This window comes from Fulmarus glacialis, unplaced genomic scaffold (genome assembly GCF_000690835.1).
Source record: "Fulmarus glacialis isolate BGI_N327 unplaced genomic scaffold, ASM69083v1 scaffold45594, whole genome shotgun sequence".
Classification (NCBI taxonomy): Eukaryota; Metazoa; Chordata; class Aves; order Procellariiformes; family Procellariidae; genus Fulmarus; species Fulmarus glacialis.
The window spans coordinates 1-14,832 of record NW_009208246.1 but is presented as its reverse complement, the minus strand read 5'-3'; the positions used below and the strand labels follow the sequence as shown (position 1 = coordinate 14,832).

Below are 14,832 nucleotides of genomic sequence, written 5' to 3'. Positions count from 1 at the left end.
AGCCTTACTGCCAGGAAGCTGAATCAGTCTTAAATACTGAGTAAGATGAAAACTCAACTCTCAAATCTTTCTTAATGCTGCAAGTCAGTCTTGAAAGTGATTATGAAATTTCTTGGTTTCTAGAGTCCTGGAGCATTCACCTATATTTCCACACTAACTACACAACTTCGTAAAGGTTTCCAGCTCTGTACTGCCCTTCAGCTGAGGAGGGCTGCATCCCCCATTGTCCTCATGATGTGAAGCAAATCCGTAACACACCAGGCTAGTTCAGCACAAGGGTAATGCAGTCATTGATCTTGCAGCAGCAGCAGTTATTCAGCCTTGATTCAGTTCTTGAACTTGGTCACGGCTATAGCATTCTCTGGTTAAATTACTGAACCCATGTCCCTTCTGAATAAAAAATGGCACTGAAACAAAGCCTTCAGGGTTTAGCAAAAGGAATTTTGCTTTTTATTATAACTTTCCTTTGAATACAGTGTCATTTGTGCTTCTGATCTCTGACCAGACATCTTTTTTTAAACACCTCACGGTCCTCATGTAAACCCCTGGCCTACAGTAACTGCAGCTTAATGATGTGATGGAGAAGGCAGGTAGGATAGCATTTTACTTAAAAATTATTTCCACAGGAAATGATTTGATATACATTTTTCACGAAATTAGTTCATTCACCAACTGGTTACAGAGGCTACATTTAATTAAAACTAGCCACACAGGTACTTCCTTTCTATTGCACGTTTAGAGTAGGTTCAAGTCCATCACAAAAAGGTTCTTGCAGCCCAAGAGGATGGATGAGTTTAAGGTGATCATAAATGCACATAAGTCTGTAGCAATTGGATAAAAATTAATCCCGCAAAAGCTGAAATATACTGAAATGAGACAAATGGCTTCAAACAGAGAGCCATTTCCTAAAATCCTGACTGCAGGAAGTACGCTAGAGTCCATTCCGTTGAGCTGCTGACCAGGCGCTGCAGTTAGGGTTTCTGCACTGGAGGCTGTGTGTAGTCCTTTGAGCCTGCCGGTGGTGGCGGAGGGCCTGCGGGGTAGTCTCTAGGTCCTGGTGGAGGCAAGTCTCTGTTAGGAGAAGGCGTATAGTCTCTTGAACCAGGTGGGGGTAGCCGTGGACCTGGAGGATAATCTCTTGGGCCAGGAGGACCTAGGGGTCGAAAAGGAGGGTGCCCACGACCATAGCCTCTCGGATCTGGAGGAGGCGGTAGCGGGCCAGGAGGCAGATCTCTCATTCCCAAGGGTGGGCCAGGTAAGAAATCTCTTGCAGCTGGAGGTGGCAAGGGAGCACCACGAACTAGAAGGAAAGGAAAACAAGGAATTAAATGACATCTTGCTTTAACCTAAATGGTGAAGCTCCTGACTTGTTCCTCATTTCTTCACTTTTTGGAGCAGCTCTGGGGTGGGCCCCTGTCACATGCAGACTTCGCAGGCTGTGGATTATCGTCTAGTGACTTTTGGCTGCTGGTTTCCATTTTAGACTGAACAAGGAAAAACACCTTGGCATTAAGGAGGCTTGAAACAACCCACCTGTCCAAGCTGACTGAACAAGACAGCTAGACCCCAGGAAGCATGGGGAAGCTGTGTGCTAGTGGATGGCAGATCTCAGTTCTGTAGCAGGCTTCTGAGAAGCACAGTGGGCAAAGTTAAGTTTCAGCACGCGGCAACGCAACCGTACCTAGGGGCATGGGAGGAGGTCGAGGACCAAAGTGCCCACGGAGAGGAGCTGGCGGCGGTCCATAGCGAACAGGCGGTGGAGGTGGAGGTCCCATCACTGGGGAGGTCATGATAGGTGTCCCAGGGAAAGAAGGTGGGCCTTTGGGACTAGGATTCGCCTGTGCAAGATTAGGTTATACTTCAGTGTGTTACTCGCTGCATCAGAGAACACTGCTGAACACCACAACCACTCACCCAAAGGCTAAGAGGTGGAAGAGAGGAGGGGGAGGAAAAAAAAAGAAAAGAAAAAACCACACCCCAAAACACATTAACCAAGTAGAAAATAGGGAAAGTTACTGTGCCATCATTGTCCCTTCACCCAGAACACTGCTTGCACTACCTAGGAGTGAATGCTTAGTGTACCTTCTGAGATGACAAGTTTTCTTTAGCTGAAGCTGTACTAAAGAAAAGTTCTTTGACACTCTTTGAAGTGTCCTCGGTGGACACCCCTTTGGTAAAGGGCCTGGCACCTGTAATTACGTATGGAATTGTGCTTAAATACCACAGGTAAGTCAGCTTCTTGGGATTATTGCTGTAGTCACTCCAAAGTGTTTGCCTGCAGTCCTTAACAAGAAAGATCTCATTTCCTCAATTCCATAAAAACCAGACAGCAACTGTTCATCATTAGAGAAACCTTTTGAGACAGAGGTATAAGCCCTTGGTTAGTTTCGCAGAGCATTTTGTTATTTAGCAGTTCAGAACACCAAGCCTGTTATTCCTCTCCATCAAAGCAGAGTAACGCCATATTCAGCCTCCGAATACTCACTGTAGCTGGTTCGATAGATGAAGGTGAATCAGTAGTTACACAGGGGGCTTCAGACTCTTTGGGAGAGGGTTGCTTTTTTTTTTTTTGGACAGCAAATAAGGATAGTGACAGGATATAGACAAGACAGAACATGATACAGTTAAAGAAGCAGCAGGAAGTACAGTGAATCATGTATTAGAAATACTTCCTGAAGGTTGGGGTTTTTTCAGCTTACCACTCCATCCATTGCTGTGGAAGGGGAGGAGGTTCTTGGCCCACTACTGATCAGAGATGCTACAGCAGGCCCGAGATCTGTAAAGAGAGTCATGAATGCATGTCTTACCCTGCTGTGGGATAAGGAACATGGTTTTTCAAATCACATTTCTGAAGTGAAAGAATAACTGAGTAAGTTGCAGTTGGTTGCAGGCCACGTAACTTACCAGGAACAGACATTCTTCCAGGTAACTCCGGTGGCCTTCGTGGAGCAGGGGGGCCATCTACCACTGCACCTTAAGGGAAACAAGAACCCCAGAGATCCTAATCAACACGTGCCTGAGCTATTTCTATATTAAAAAAAAAAAAAAAAAAAATCATCCCTCTGTGTATTAATAAAGCAGGTATCAATACTTACCACTACCCCTAGAACCAAGATCAGACCTTAGCGTTCTTGAGTTTGTAGCGTAAGAGACAGTTATCACAAAAGGGAAGCTTCATTCCTTACCAAATTCACCTCTTGAGCCTTCCCTTCGAGGAGCAGAAAGGGGCCGAGCAGGAACTTCTATCATCTGTGTGGGTGATGGATTTCCTCCACTCACAGGTGATGGGCCAAAAGAGCCATCTCTGCTTAAGGGCCCTATGCCAAAGAAGAAAAAACACTTGATTTACTTTTCTACAACTTATCATAGCCTCATTTTTTTAGGATATACTGACTGAAAGACCAAAGTTTTGTGAGAAACAGCAACATTTACCTCGTCGTGGTGGGACTTGGCGATCGGGTCTGCCTGGAGTTGGCTTTACAATTAATGGTCTTTGAAGCATGACGATTTTTTGGTTTACTTCTATTAATCTAATTTTAAAAAATAAAGTTTTTTTTATTCAAATAATACATGTGAGTTGTATTTGTTATAATGTGACAGTATCATAGGCAAACTGCGTTGTAAAATGTTACAGCTTTCACCAAGAAATCTTATTTTAACCATCAGAACAGTTTAATAGTAGTTTAAAATTAGTAACTCAAATAAGCATGTGAGCAAGCAAATAACATGTGAGCAAGCAGGTTAACTGAGCACCTTGCATTGTTTGAGCTCCTTCTCTCCCAAGCAACACGGAATGTTTTCAAAGAGCAATACAAATGGTCTGTACTGTACTTACTTTTGTCTCAGGTTGGCTGCTTCTCTTTTTTCTTCAGCCAGAGCTCTCTCAGCAGAGCGGGCAATAAGCTATTAGGGAAAATTTTGCCAACTGCATTAACTGCACCAACCTGAAGTCAAATACAAACTGTTTGCATCAGAAAAGGAAGAACATTCTTACCCAATTGTCATGTGCCTTTTTCTCATGAGCAGCAATCTGAGAAGAAAAGAAGCATTTTACCTTATTTTGTCCAACTACTAGTATGCAGTAAAAGGTGACACAAGAACCAGAAGGCAGGAAATTTACCTGGTTTTTGTAAGATCTCTCTGTTTTTTGCAATTCTTCTTCCATATCTTGGATCCTTTGCCTGTACAAAAGGAAAAGGAGGGGAAGAAGAGAGGTTTAAATGAATTTTCTTCAATAGCTGAAATAAAGGAAAACAAGAGTCTTCAGAAACTCGTTACTTGTAAACTTTCACTTCCTCGATGGCCAGCACAGCCTTCTCATCTGCAGCAGACAATTTCTGCTCCTTTTCCTGACGCTCGTACTCTTCCTGGGTTAGTTTTCTGCACAGGAGGCGGGGGGTGGTGGGGGAAGAAAAAAAATTAAAAAGCACGATACATTCCACCATCCTACATCTACTACAACTCAAAATCAAGGTAGTCCCCTGCTAACAACAATATCAGAATCTATAATAAGGCGTGAGAATACAGAGAGAGAATAAAGAGATTTTTTTTTTTTTTTAGAAAAAAGAGACAGAAGTACTGTCTTTTGAAACTAACAGACAAACACTTTATGTATAAATTAAGGACGCAGATTTGACCGGGAAGTTCTGTCAGTATCTAAAGATTTGTCAGAATCTAACTGCAAACAGTTCATCTCTTTAGATCCTGTAGTTTACTTACCAATTCTACAAATGGTAATCCAGATTTACAAAGGTACGAACAAGGAAATATGCAGAACTGACATCTAACCAAGGGAAATGAAGAAATGAATGTGTAGTGAAAAAGGGGGAATTTACGGCCCAGGTGGCAAACATATTCCATAGTCATCAACAGTGTGGAAAGAAGCTTTTTTCCAAGCATTCTCCATACCAATTTATTATATGAGCAATTTCCACAGTCTTTTTATAACCTCATTGTTCACTAATTTTTTTATTTTTGACATTTTTCTGGAAGTATTTAAGAGGTCCATAATGTGTTTCTAACTTACAAGAGCTATCCCACAAAACTGGAACCATTAAACTAGTAGTAAGTTGACTACTGCTAATAGCCAGTTCAACATAATCCATTTCCTTGGCTTCATGTGGAAACAGTTTTCCAGACAAAAGTTTCAGGAAGTCCTTCATTTGAATCAAGAAGTAGTAACAGGCAGTGTAACTTCCTACAAGTTCTGGAAGGAATAGAAATCCTTCAGAGAGGTCAAGAGGAAGTTTTCCTTGAAAGGTGGGCTGTCCTTCACCTCTCCATTATGTGTTTACTACACCTGGATCCTAAAGTTAGGAGGTCAGGCAGTTTCACTACTGAGGTGCTGTATAGACTCAATTCCTTAGCTTGTTCTAACCATGTGCTTCCCCCAGCCTCCACACTTGCACCTTGGAAGTTGCAATTGCCTCTCCACCACAATTTCAGTTTTCCTAAAGAATTTAGCTGAAAATGTCCCTGAATCCTATCTCAAATTTTCCCCACAACATTGAGATGGTATTACAGACATTTCAGTAAGTAAATAAATGAATAAATAAGTGAGGAATGAACACAGATACACAACTAGTTCTTCACTGCTAGCAATTCATTCATCTCATCTATCACCATGAACTCAACCTTAATTTAGCCCTTTGAGAATGCAAAAAGCTCACAAGGCTAAAATACTAAGTTTCTACATTATGAGATTTAGACTTATTCAACTGAGATCTGAGTAACTGAAACAAATCTTAATGGCCACTCTACTCTCCTTGACATTCCTGGACAATGTGACAGAGCAACCACAGAATTTCCAGACCAAGCCACCCATATCCCCTCTCCAGAACTTGTCGGGGGTTTTTTGGTTTTGTTTTTGATTTTTTTTATGGTAGAAGGCAATATTGTGCATGCAGAGTGACAGTCTTTTTAGCATCTCTGGAATGGTGGAAAAATTAAAAAAGGGCTTTAACCGTACTGAAACAGTAGTCATCACCTTTCACTCCAAATACAACTTGAAGTTATTTGATCCCACTGAGCAAAGAGCATTTGGATAGTGCATATGAGATAATATGCTATGTTGTGGAAGAGTAATGAAAGGCTTACTTCTGGAGTGCCATCTCCTTCTGCTGGTAAAGTTCACCAAGAATCTCCACTTTCTGCTGTAGTGTTTTGCATTCATTTTCCAGCCGAGCTTTGGCTGACTGGAGCGAACAGGAGTCATGTTCTAATTTTTTTATTTGCTCTGTTGGAGGAGCAAAGGTAGGGGAGGAAGTTAAGAAAGTTGCAATAAGAACCGTTATGCCACTTAAATGCTCTCTTTGTTTTTAAACTACAAACATCATTTCAGCCTAAGCAATCCTTTTGCTAAGCCTACCTTCGAGCTCATATCTTGCTGTTACTTCATCACTCAGTTTGGATTGCAGAAGATTTCTGTCTTCTTCAACTATGGATAACATAGTTCTTACCTGAAAAGAGGAGCAGAAAATTTATCATCTTAGGCATAGCAGTAACGTGGCTGCATTTATTAGATATCTTGTGCAGCATACCCTGGAGACATCCATCATCTGCTTAATCTGAGTCTTCATCTTCTCACTCTCATTATCTAGAAGAGAAAAATATATTTGTTTTCCCTGTTTCTTAACCCCAATTCCCTGGATTCCACAGCTGTTAAAAATAACACTCCCTACGTTTTAATCTGGGATAGGTCTCCTTACGTGGTCAAAAAAAAAGAGGGAGGTGAGGAACAAAATACAGTAGCAATTCCACGACCAGCATAACAGAGCTATTAGATATTCCAAAAGGCATTCAGAAGATTCCTTCTTGTCACTTCTTCTAGCCACCACACTAACATTAATACGAATGCAGTATCTGTTATCGGACATACTATCTGAAAATCAGAAAGTGCCAATTTCCAGCCCACATATACTATATGGTTAGAAAAAAGGAAAATTAAAAAAAAGACTTCAAAACCAGAGATGTAGTAAATACATGTGTAACATCAGGAATGACAAACTTCCTGAACAGTCTTGAAAATGTCTATTTCAGTCTTTCAGATTTAAAAGATGTGACTACGTAAATGTAATTATCTAACCGGAAGGTAAGCACAATACTCATTAAAAATTCATATTAAAAATAAATGTAGCATAACAACAAAGCTAAGACTCTCAGCTTTTGGAATGTTCTTAATTGCTAACCTTTATATGCAATCTTTAAACCTGTGTCATTACACTTACGATATACCTAAACAGTAATCTAAAAAGGCCTTTTTAATGGTCTCTCCCTTCTGTTAGGAGGTATTTTGTGTTGTCTGAGGATTAAAGCTGGCAGTCTCTTAACTCACAGGCAGCTACATGCATGGATTCCCCTCGTTCCCCCGTATGACATGACATGAACATACCACCACCTACGCTTTAGCCACTGGGCATATCAGCCAGCAGGTAGGGTTACTGTACCTGGCAACTCTCCATTGGCCAGATCGTCTCCTGTGCTCCATTCACACCCTTCACCATCCTTCTTGGCCTCAGATGCTGAATCCATGTCGAGCTGCTTCAGCTGCATAATGCAGTTAGTTAAAACCTAGTAATGAAATCAAAGATTCACTGAAGGAGAATCGCTCTGCATCTTGTAAAGTATTCCAAAGTATTTTATGATGTGTAATATTTAAAGCAAGCTTGTTATAAAGAACCTACTTCAATTTCATTTTCCTTGTAGGCGAGTGCTTCTTCTATGTCCTTCTGAGACTTCTGATACAGTTTGATCTGCTCACTGAGCTCAGTATGCCTCTCACTCCAACCTTCAGCTTCTTTTAGCAGCTATATGAAGCACCAAGGCAAGATGATTACTTGTTTTATTTTTAGTAAAGGATATGTGTAATTAAAGTATATTTTACTACCAGCTCTGGTGGTAACTGATCACCACAGATCACAGATAAAGGGTATACTTCTCTGTTATCACACTCAACACTAGTCCATTGGTAGAACTGGATGCTGGGAATCTTTCTGCAATTTATATTATTAGGTGATTTTACAAATATGACATTTTCTCAGCTAATATCCTAACATCAGAACCAAGCTGCTCACACACTTCAAAATATGAGGAATTAAATTGCAGTCTAGAGGTAATCAAACCACATTCCTTAAAAGGCCATCTGCTTCATATATGGAGAAAGAAAACAGACAGATATTTACTATTATCTGTAAAAGAACTCTCATGACATTTCAGGGCTAAAGGCCCTCCCCATTTAGCTTAGCTTCAGAACTGCTTTTTGGCAATTCTCTACCATGACTTCCTTCAGTCCTGATCCCAAGCAACAATCTCCTGACCATGCAGTGACCACCACATCAGCACAGACTTTCTGTGAAGTTGCTGACAAAAACTGAATCACTGGAACTGGCAAAGCCTTCATACTGAAGACATGTGGCTCACCAGCGTAAAAAACCTGTGCAGGCAGGCGCAAGGGGTTTAAATTTTATCTTGGTAATATGAAATATGGAATTCTGATATGTTAAGAAAATGGAGACACATTGAAGCTATACTCAAGTAAACTAGGAATAAAGCACCGATATTTCGTTCGAAAGGGAAACACAGTTGCCTGGCCTGGGCATAACTTACTTGCTCCTTGCTCTTTTTCAGCCTAGCATTCTCTTCCTGCACATGATGAAGCTCAGATTTCACCTTTTCTTCACTTAGTTTAGCTTCATTAAGGGCTACCTGCACCTACATATGAAACAAAAAGGAACAAAAAGACATGTAGTCAAACTGTAATGGGGCAAGAGCTACATATTACCTAGTAACGGAAAAGAAAAAGGTATACATGCACAAACAACCCGGAATCTGCCAAGCTAGCATTTTCAATTACATCCTAGATAAGAATTTTCCTGGTACAAGAACCTGTATGTGTGACTGTTACGAGGGTGTAGATAATGCTTTACCTCTGAAAGTTCTACAGAATGCACACTGATAGCCTCCTGAAGTTCCTCCAAGGACTTCTGGGTTTCAGAGATCTATATGAAAAAAAAGATGAGCAGTGACTTTGTATTAGCCTGGTACATGCCTTAGCCCAAGTGTGTAATTACTTTATCTGTATATTTCGGAACCATAAAAGGAAAGTCAAAACACTAACAAATTCCCATTTAGAGCAGCAATTAGACTAGCAGCAACATAGCACTGCCTTATCAGCAAGGCAAGGAATAGAAACACACAGCATATGAGAATCAACTTCCCCCTGTGACTCTGCCTGTCCGTGGCTAGGAAAGTTCCTGCTACACCTGCGCAGTCTAGAACGAAAGTACCACGTGCAGCTGTCATTAGCAACCTTTGATCAAAGCACCAAAGGACTTGTTGGAGCTTACCATTACTACAGAAAACTAGGCTTTAAAAAAAAAAAAAAGAGAAGGAGGTACCTCTAGACAAGAAGAGTGACAGGCAGCTTGGAGATCTTCACACTTACTATAGAACTAGATGCTTCCTCTAAGTACAAGAAAATGTCTCTTACCAACCTGAAACCTTCAGCCCACATTGCTAAGGAATTTCCTGGCTTTGGCTAGGAAGTATTAGACTAGCCCATGACTTGAATAAAACCGTCTGTGTGTGAAAGCTCACAACCACACAAGTTCATCAAGATCTTACACAAAAAAAAAACCCACAAAAAAACCCCAACAAACAATCAACCACCATGCAATCAATAGATTCTCCCCCTTGAGCTTGGGATGAACCTGAAATCACATTTCAGTTCTTCTTCAGATGGTCCATCTTGTTTGCTCTACCTCTACCTGTTTACCCATTAGGTTGTGAAACAGCTTTTATGGCATATTAAGTTAAAGACAATATAAGACATCAGTGTGATTGCTCTTGCCTTGTTCTGTTTCTTCTCATTCTTTTTTCTCTCTGTTTCAAGCATTGTGTGCAGATTTTTTACTTTGTCATCTAGCTGACGATTTGCTTCTTCCAGTCCTTTGACAGTGTCCTAAAAAAAAGAATAAAAGACCAACTAAAGCAAGTTATTTTATCGATGTTTTTGCTTTCAGTACAGAAAGAGTTAACTGTTTCTTACCTTAAGCCCTGCAGTTTCATCGGAGAGAACGTCTTTTTGTTCTTGGGCCGCTTTCACAGATTCCTTTGCTTCCTTTATCTAAGCACAGAAACAACCAAACAGAACTGAGGGAATTGTTAATATAGTATTCAGTAAGAATAGAAAATAAAAATATACTAGCTGTTGCATTGACTGTGTCATTAAACCAATAACAGAAAATTAGGAAGCAAAGGACGAGAACCTAGAACAATACCTTTTGATCATATTCTGACATCTTTTCTAAGATTTCTGCTTTTTCTTGTAGCAGGTTTTTAATCTTTTCAGCAAGCTGCTTTTCAGTCACTAGGAAGAAAAAGAAAGCTTACAGTAACTGTACTTCATATCCGGGGCAGGGGGGGGGAGGAATCAAAGCTATCATTGCTACCACTTTACGGAACGTTTCAAGTAAGGACTAAAGCAAAAATCAGGATAGTGTCAATTCCCTGGCAGTCGGCCCTTTCTGCAGGAGTCTATGCATCTCCAGGTTTCATTTAAAGTTAGGATTGAAAACAAGACAGTAAAGCATTGAACTCTGACACAAAGCATATAGCTCTTGCATCCACTTCACAGAAGCTGGTCCGAGAACGCACTGCAGAGCGGAGTAAGGTGCTGGCTACACACAGATGAAGTACATTCAAGGGAAGAACTGGCAGTGAGGATATCAAAGCAGTCTCAGTCCCCTGTGACACTCAGGGAGATGCAACACCTTCCCTAACAACCACCTCTTCCTGCTGTATTGAAACTGAATGTTTGGTCAGCAAAGACAATAGGCTGAAAGCCCTGAAAGACCTACTGGGAACAGAAAAGAGACTGTCAGCTACCAGACAGCATCAGTAAGCCTCAAGGAACTGCACGGCTTTCTAACAGACACTATTGCTCACAGACTTCAAAAGGGCTGTGACCGAGCAACAGCTCTTTAGGCACGCATTTGTTTCTCAACCTAAACAAGTCGCCAACCCACCCTCAGGATTCAACAAAAATCATTAACATACTTAAATTATTTTATTGCAAATTAATTTCAAGAAACATCCAATTGTCATTCTTCTTCAAGTCCTTAAGCACCCCCGTATTTGAACATCCCAAGCCCCATTTGCCTCACACCAAATCCTGCAGCACAAACAGGAAGCACTGGTTGTTCCAACTGCATCCCACAGGGTGCAATGGCAACTGCTACTCCTCCTTCCCCTCCCACATGAGGGCTTCTGGGCCAGAGGATCCCCAGCCCTTCCTGCTCCGGGGAGGGGAGAGCCAACAAGAGACTGCTGAGGTACAAGGTAGTTCTCAGCAGCTTAAGGGGGGCAGGAATCCCTGCATTAGCTTCGTCTCCCAATTTTACTACTGTGAGAAAGAGTGGATAATAGATTTTATCTTTGGGATTCCAAATGCAATCTATTTCTTGATGCATTTTTGTCACTGTTAATATTCCTCCCTTTTAGATAAAGATTTTAATAACAACATGAACTTCATCATGCTTGAAAAATATTTCTTTGCTCTTAGCTTTAGTAGTTTCTATACAGAAGAATATTTGGGGGGAAAAAGTAAAACGGGGATTAGATCTATGTTCATCCTTTTTTTTTTTTTTTTTTTTAAAGGCGGGCTGCTAAGTAATTTCCAATACCAATGTTTTTCCCCCTCCAATAGTATTTGTTTTGCAGCACCGAAATCTCCTTACAGATCCAAGATGGATTTTTTCAGCTCACCAACTCTGCATTAATTACATAGAAGGAAACTGCAGTATAACTACAATGAAACTAGAGAGGAATGACAGATAAGTAGCAAGCACAGTTTGTGAAGAGGAAACAGGCAGAGTTATGTGAAGACAATTCTTTCATATTTTTGTTTTGTATTCAATTACGAATTTCAGCAACTGCCCTACTTTGAATTCTATTTCCTTTCCATTCAGTACACCTTAATTTTATATACTTGAAGCTGGAGAAATGCCCTTGTAAAAAGCAACGTGCTAGCCACAGGAATATCTGCATATTTAGGTCTCCATTTAGGTCTCTTTGCAACTGCACAGCAGGCAGTTTCAGGCTCCCCTCAACCCAAAAAGGCAAGAGGAACTAGCTACTGCTTTTTGTGAGAAGCAACAAGCAAAAGCAGATTCACTGCTAGTCAGAAAACCAAAACAAACTCTGTCGCACTGCCACTGTACCAGTAAACCAATGGATCACATTTATGTTGAACAAGGTGGAGCTTTTCCTTGCCTTTTTCTTTAATTTGCAAGTGCGAGCTGCATTGTCTCTCCTAATCAAAGCATTATCAAAAGCAAAACTGAAATCCTCAGATGCAGATAAGTATCATCTGCCAGCCTAGCTTATACCATAACCCCAGACTTAACATTCTCCTTGAAAGGGAGTGAAAATTGACACTTAGTCCTCTGAAACAATCTTCAAAACTTTTACATGCCTAAGCATTGAGTACACTGAAAAGCACAAAAAAAAAGAAACTTACCTTGATATATTCTACTCTTTACCTACAGAAGAAAAAAAAAAATTAGCCATAAAAGTGGTAAGTGAAAAATTTTATTAATTTTTCCTATAGACAAAAAGTTACCACTTACACATGGATTAAAGAAGCACATGGAAAACACATCTATTGCTGCCAACAAGAGTGTTGAATAACACTACAAACAAGCTTAAGCTGTTTTCTAATAAAAGCTTCTAGGTTAATGCCCTGTCCTAGAGCCTTAGTAAACTTTACTTAGTCGCTAAAAGGATAGCAGTAACTGCCCACATCCAATTTGCAACAAAGAAAATGAAGCCATTTTGCATCAAACAACAGTCATGAACTTGCAAACACAAAAAACACTTGCATCCCAGTTCTGATCCATTTAAAGCAATATATGTTTACATGACAGTTGCTCATTTCGAAACTAACACCGTTAAAGAATTTCAGAAGCTTTCTTTTTATGCTGTTATATTAACACTATTTTGCATTTGAAACTGACCTAGCGTATTCAGTATCAAAACTAAGCAAGGAAAAAAACTACCAGTGTTATTACAGATAATATTTAGTTTTAGTGTATTTTTGTCAAGCAGAGATAAAGTGTTCCACAGACTTCCAGAGCATATAATCACTGAACTGGACAGCTGTAAAATAAACTATCCTATTTGATTCTCATCTATCGATTCCCAAGGAGATGCACCGGTATACTTAAGAGCGGTGATGGTTATTTTTCTTGCACAGAAAATTATCTGTGTAGGAAAGAGAAGGACAAATGCAGAGTGAGGAGCAGAGTGGGGAAAGAGCTCTCCAGTGAGAATTAGGATCAGGTGTTTAGGTTTCTAAATGCAGCACCTACAAGCAGCTGGACAATATGACGGGGGAAGGATTAACTGCTTGTTTTGGAGATAGTCAGCAACAGGCTCAAACACATGGAAGGCTTCTCAGTTCAAAGATATGCTGACCCTTTTCTCGGCCTTCTTGATTTACATCTACTCCCTTATTTTGATTTCAAAACTGCCCCTTACTAAAAAGAAAATCTTCAATTAATAGCTTAAAGGAAATGATTCTTAGCGTGAAGAAAATTACAACTTACTTTAGCTATTAAGCCCAGCATTTAGTTCATATTAATGCTCTAAAAAAGCAAAACTGCGAAAGACTACATATTGCTTTAACCCTGGTAATGCTGAAACAGTTTAACTATACAAAAGACCTGTCAGCAAGTGAAATATCAGCAGGCTTGCAAGCATGAAGTATACTCACTGAAAGGCAGGTTCTCCAGAAAATTACAGCAAGTGTGGCAATTCCCACTAAGGCAGTGATAATAATAGGCTCCCATGGAAGTCCATGGAAATCAGGCCCAGGACGAATTTCCTCAGGCAGGGTAGCAACCAACTGAAAACCAATAACATTGACAACTATGAATATGTTTTTATTAAATACTCAGGCAAAATAAACAGCCTGCCAAATGCTTTTATTCCTCTCATAAAACCAGAGAACCATCTAGAGCTTTCTTGCAGTTTTTCTGAAAACTGAAAACGAAGAAAACCACAAAGCAGCTTGATGGTTGCATTTCAACTCAGAAGTCTGAGTATCTGGAAGACACCTGACAGTAACAATCTGCTGGCAAAGAACGGCTACAACAAAATAAGCCAATACACACATTTTGTGTTACACAGCACTAGTAGTCAGTTGATCTGTTTCCAAATAAAGCTATAAGGATGGAAAAATATAGAAAAAAACTAGCTTTACAGCTGGACGTTCGTAACAATCCAGTAAAAACGGCTCAGATCTTTTCCCCGCTGTCACCCTGGTCACAGGGTCATATGCCATGTGTCTCGTCACACGTCTCTCTGAAGGCCACAGAGCACCAACTGCCTGAAAAAGGTGTGAATACCTGGTACAGTTTACAGGGCTGATACAGACATGGCGCTCGGAAAATAAACTGTTTTTTGGGAAAGCCACACAGAAATCCCTGCCTTCTCCCTGGCCGCAACTGGCAGAAGCGTGAGATTAAAATGAGGGCGCACACTTCCCCCTGCAAAGCCCGACCTAGGGGCAAGCTGCTGTCTTCGCAGGCACCCTCTCCCCCCAAGCGCCGGGGAGCGGCGAGAGGCCAGGCAGCGATCCCTGCCCGGGTTGACGCCAGCAGACGCCTCCGCTCCCGCGGGATTGCCCCACATCGCGGGGCGGGGGCGAGGAAAAACAGCCCCTTCACGAAGGGAGCGGGGCAGGTGTACGGCAGGGGTGACCCCCCTCAGGGACGCGGAGCAACATCCGCCTCGGCCCGTCTCCCTCGGGGCGGGGCGGGGGATGTCACTTGG

At 41.1% G+C, this 14,832-nt stretch overlaps 1 protein-coding gene across 1 annotated transcript; it reads right to left on the bottom strand.

Annotated features, from left to right (window-relative positions):
• Positions 1–519: 519 nt before the first annotated feature.
• On the bottom strand, positions 520–14,691 carry MIA3 (melanoma inhibitory activity family, member 3). Its single transcript, XM_009576412.1, has 24 exons — positions 14,539–14,691; positions 14,261–14,386; positions 13,772–13,903; positions 12,518–12,539; positions 10,278–10,366; positions 10,046–10,123; positions 9,848–9,958; positions 8,925–8,996; positions 8,605–8,709; positions 7,683–7,805; positions 7,446–7,569; positions 6,540–6,595; positions 6,368–6,458; positions 6,097–6,235; positions 4,279–4,380; positions 4,121–4,181; positions 3,995–4,030; positions 3,836–3,903; positions 3,433–3,530; positions 3,186–3,317; positions 2,905–2,973; positions 2,700–2,776; positions 1,682–1,838; positions 520–1,300 (listed from the first exon to the last, which is right to left on the bottom strand). The coding sequence occupies exons 1-24, from the start codon at positions 14,689–14,691 to the stop codon at positions 972–974; spliced, it is 2,550 nt and encodes an 849-aa protein (XP_009574707.1). The 3' UTR covers positions 520–971.
• Between the last annotated feature and the right edge of the window lie 141 nt (positions 14,692–14,832).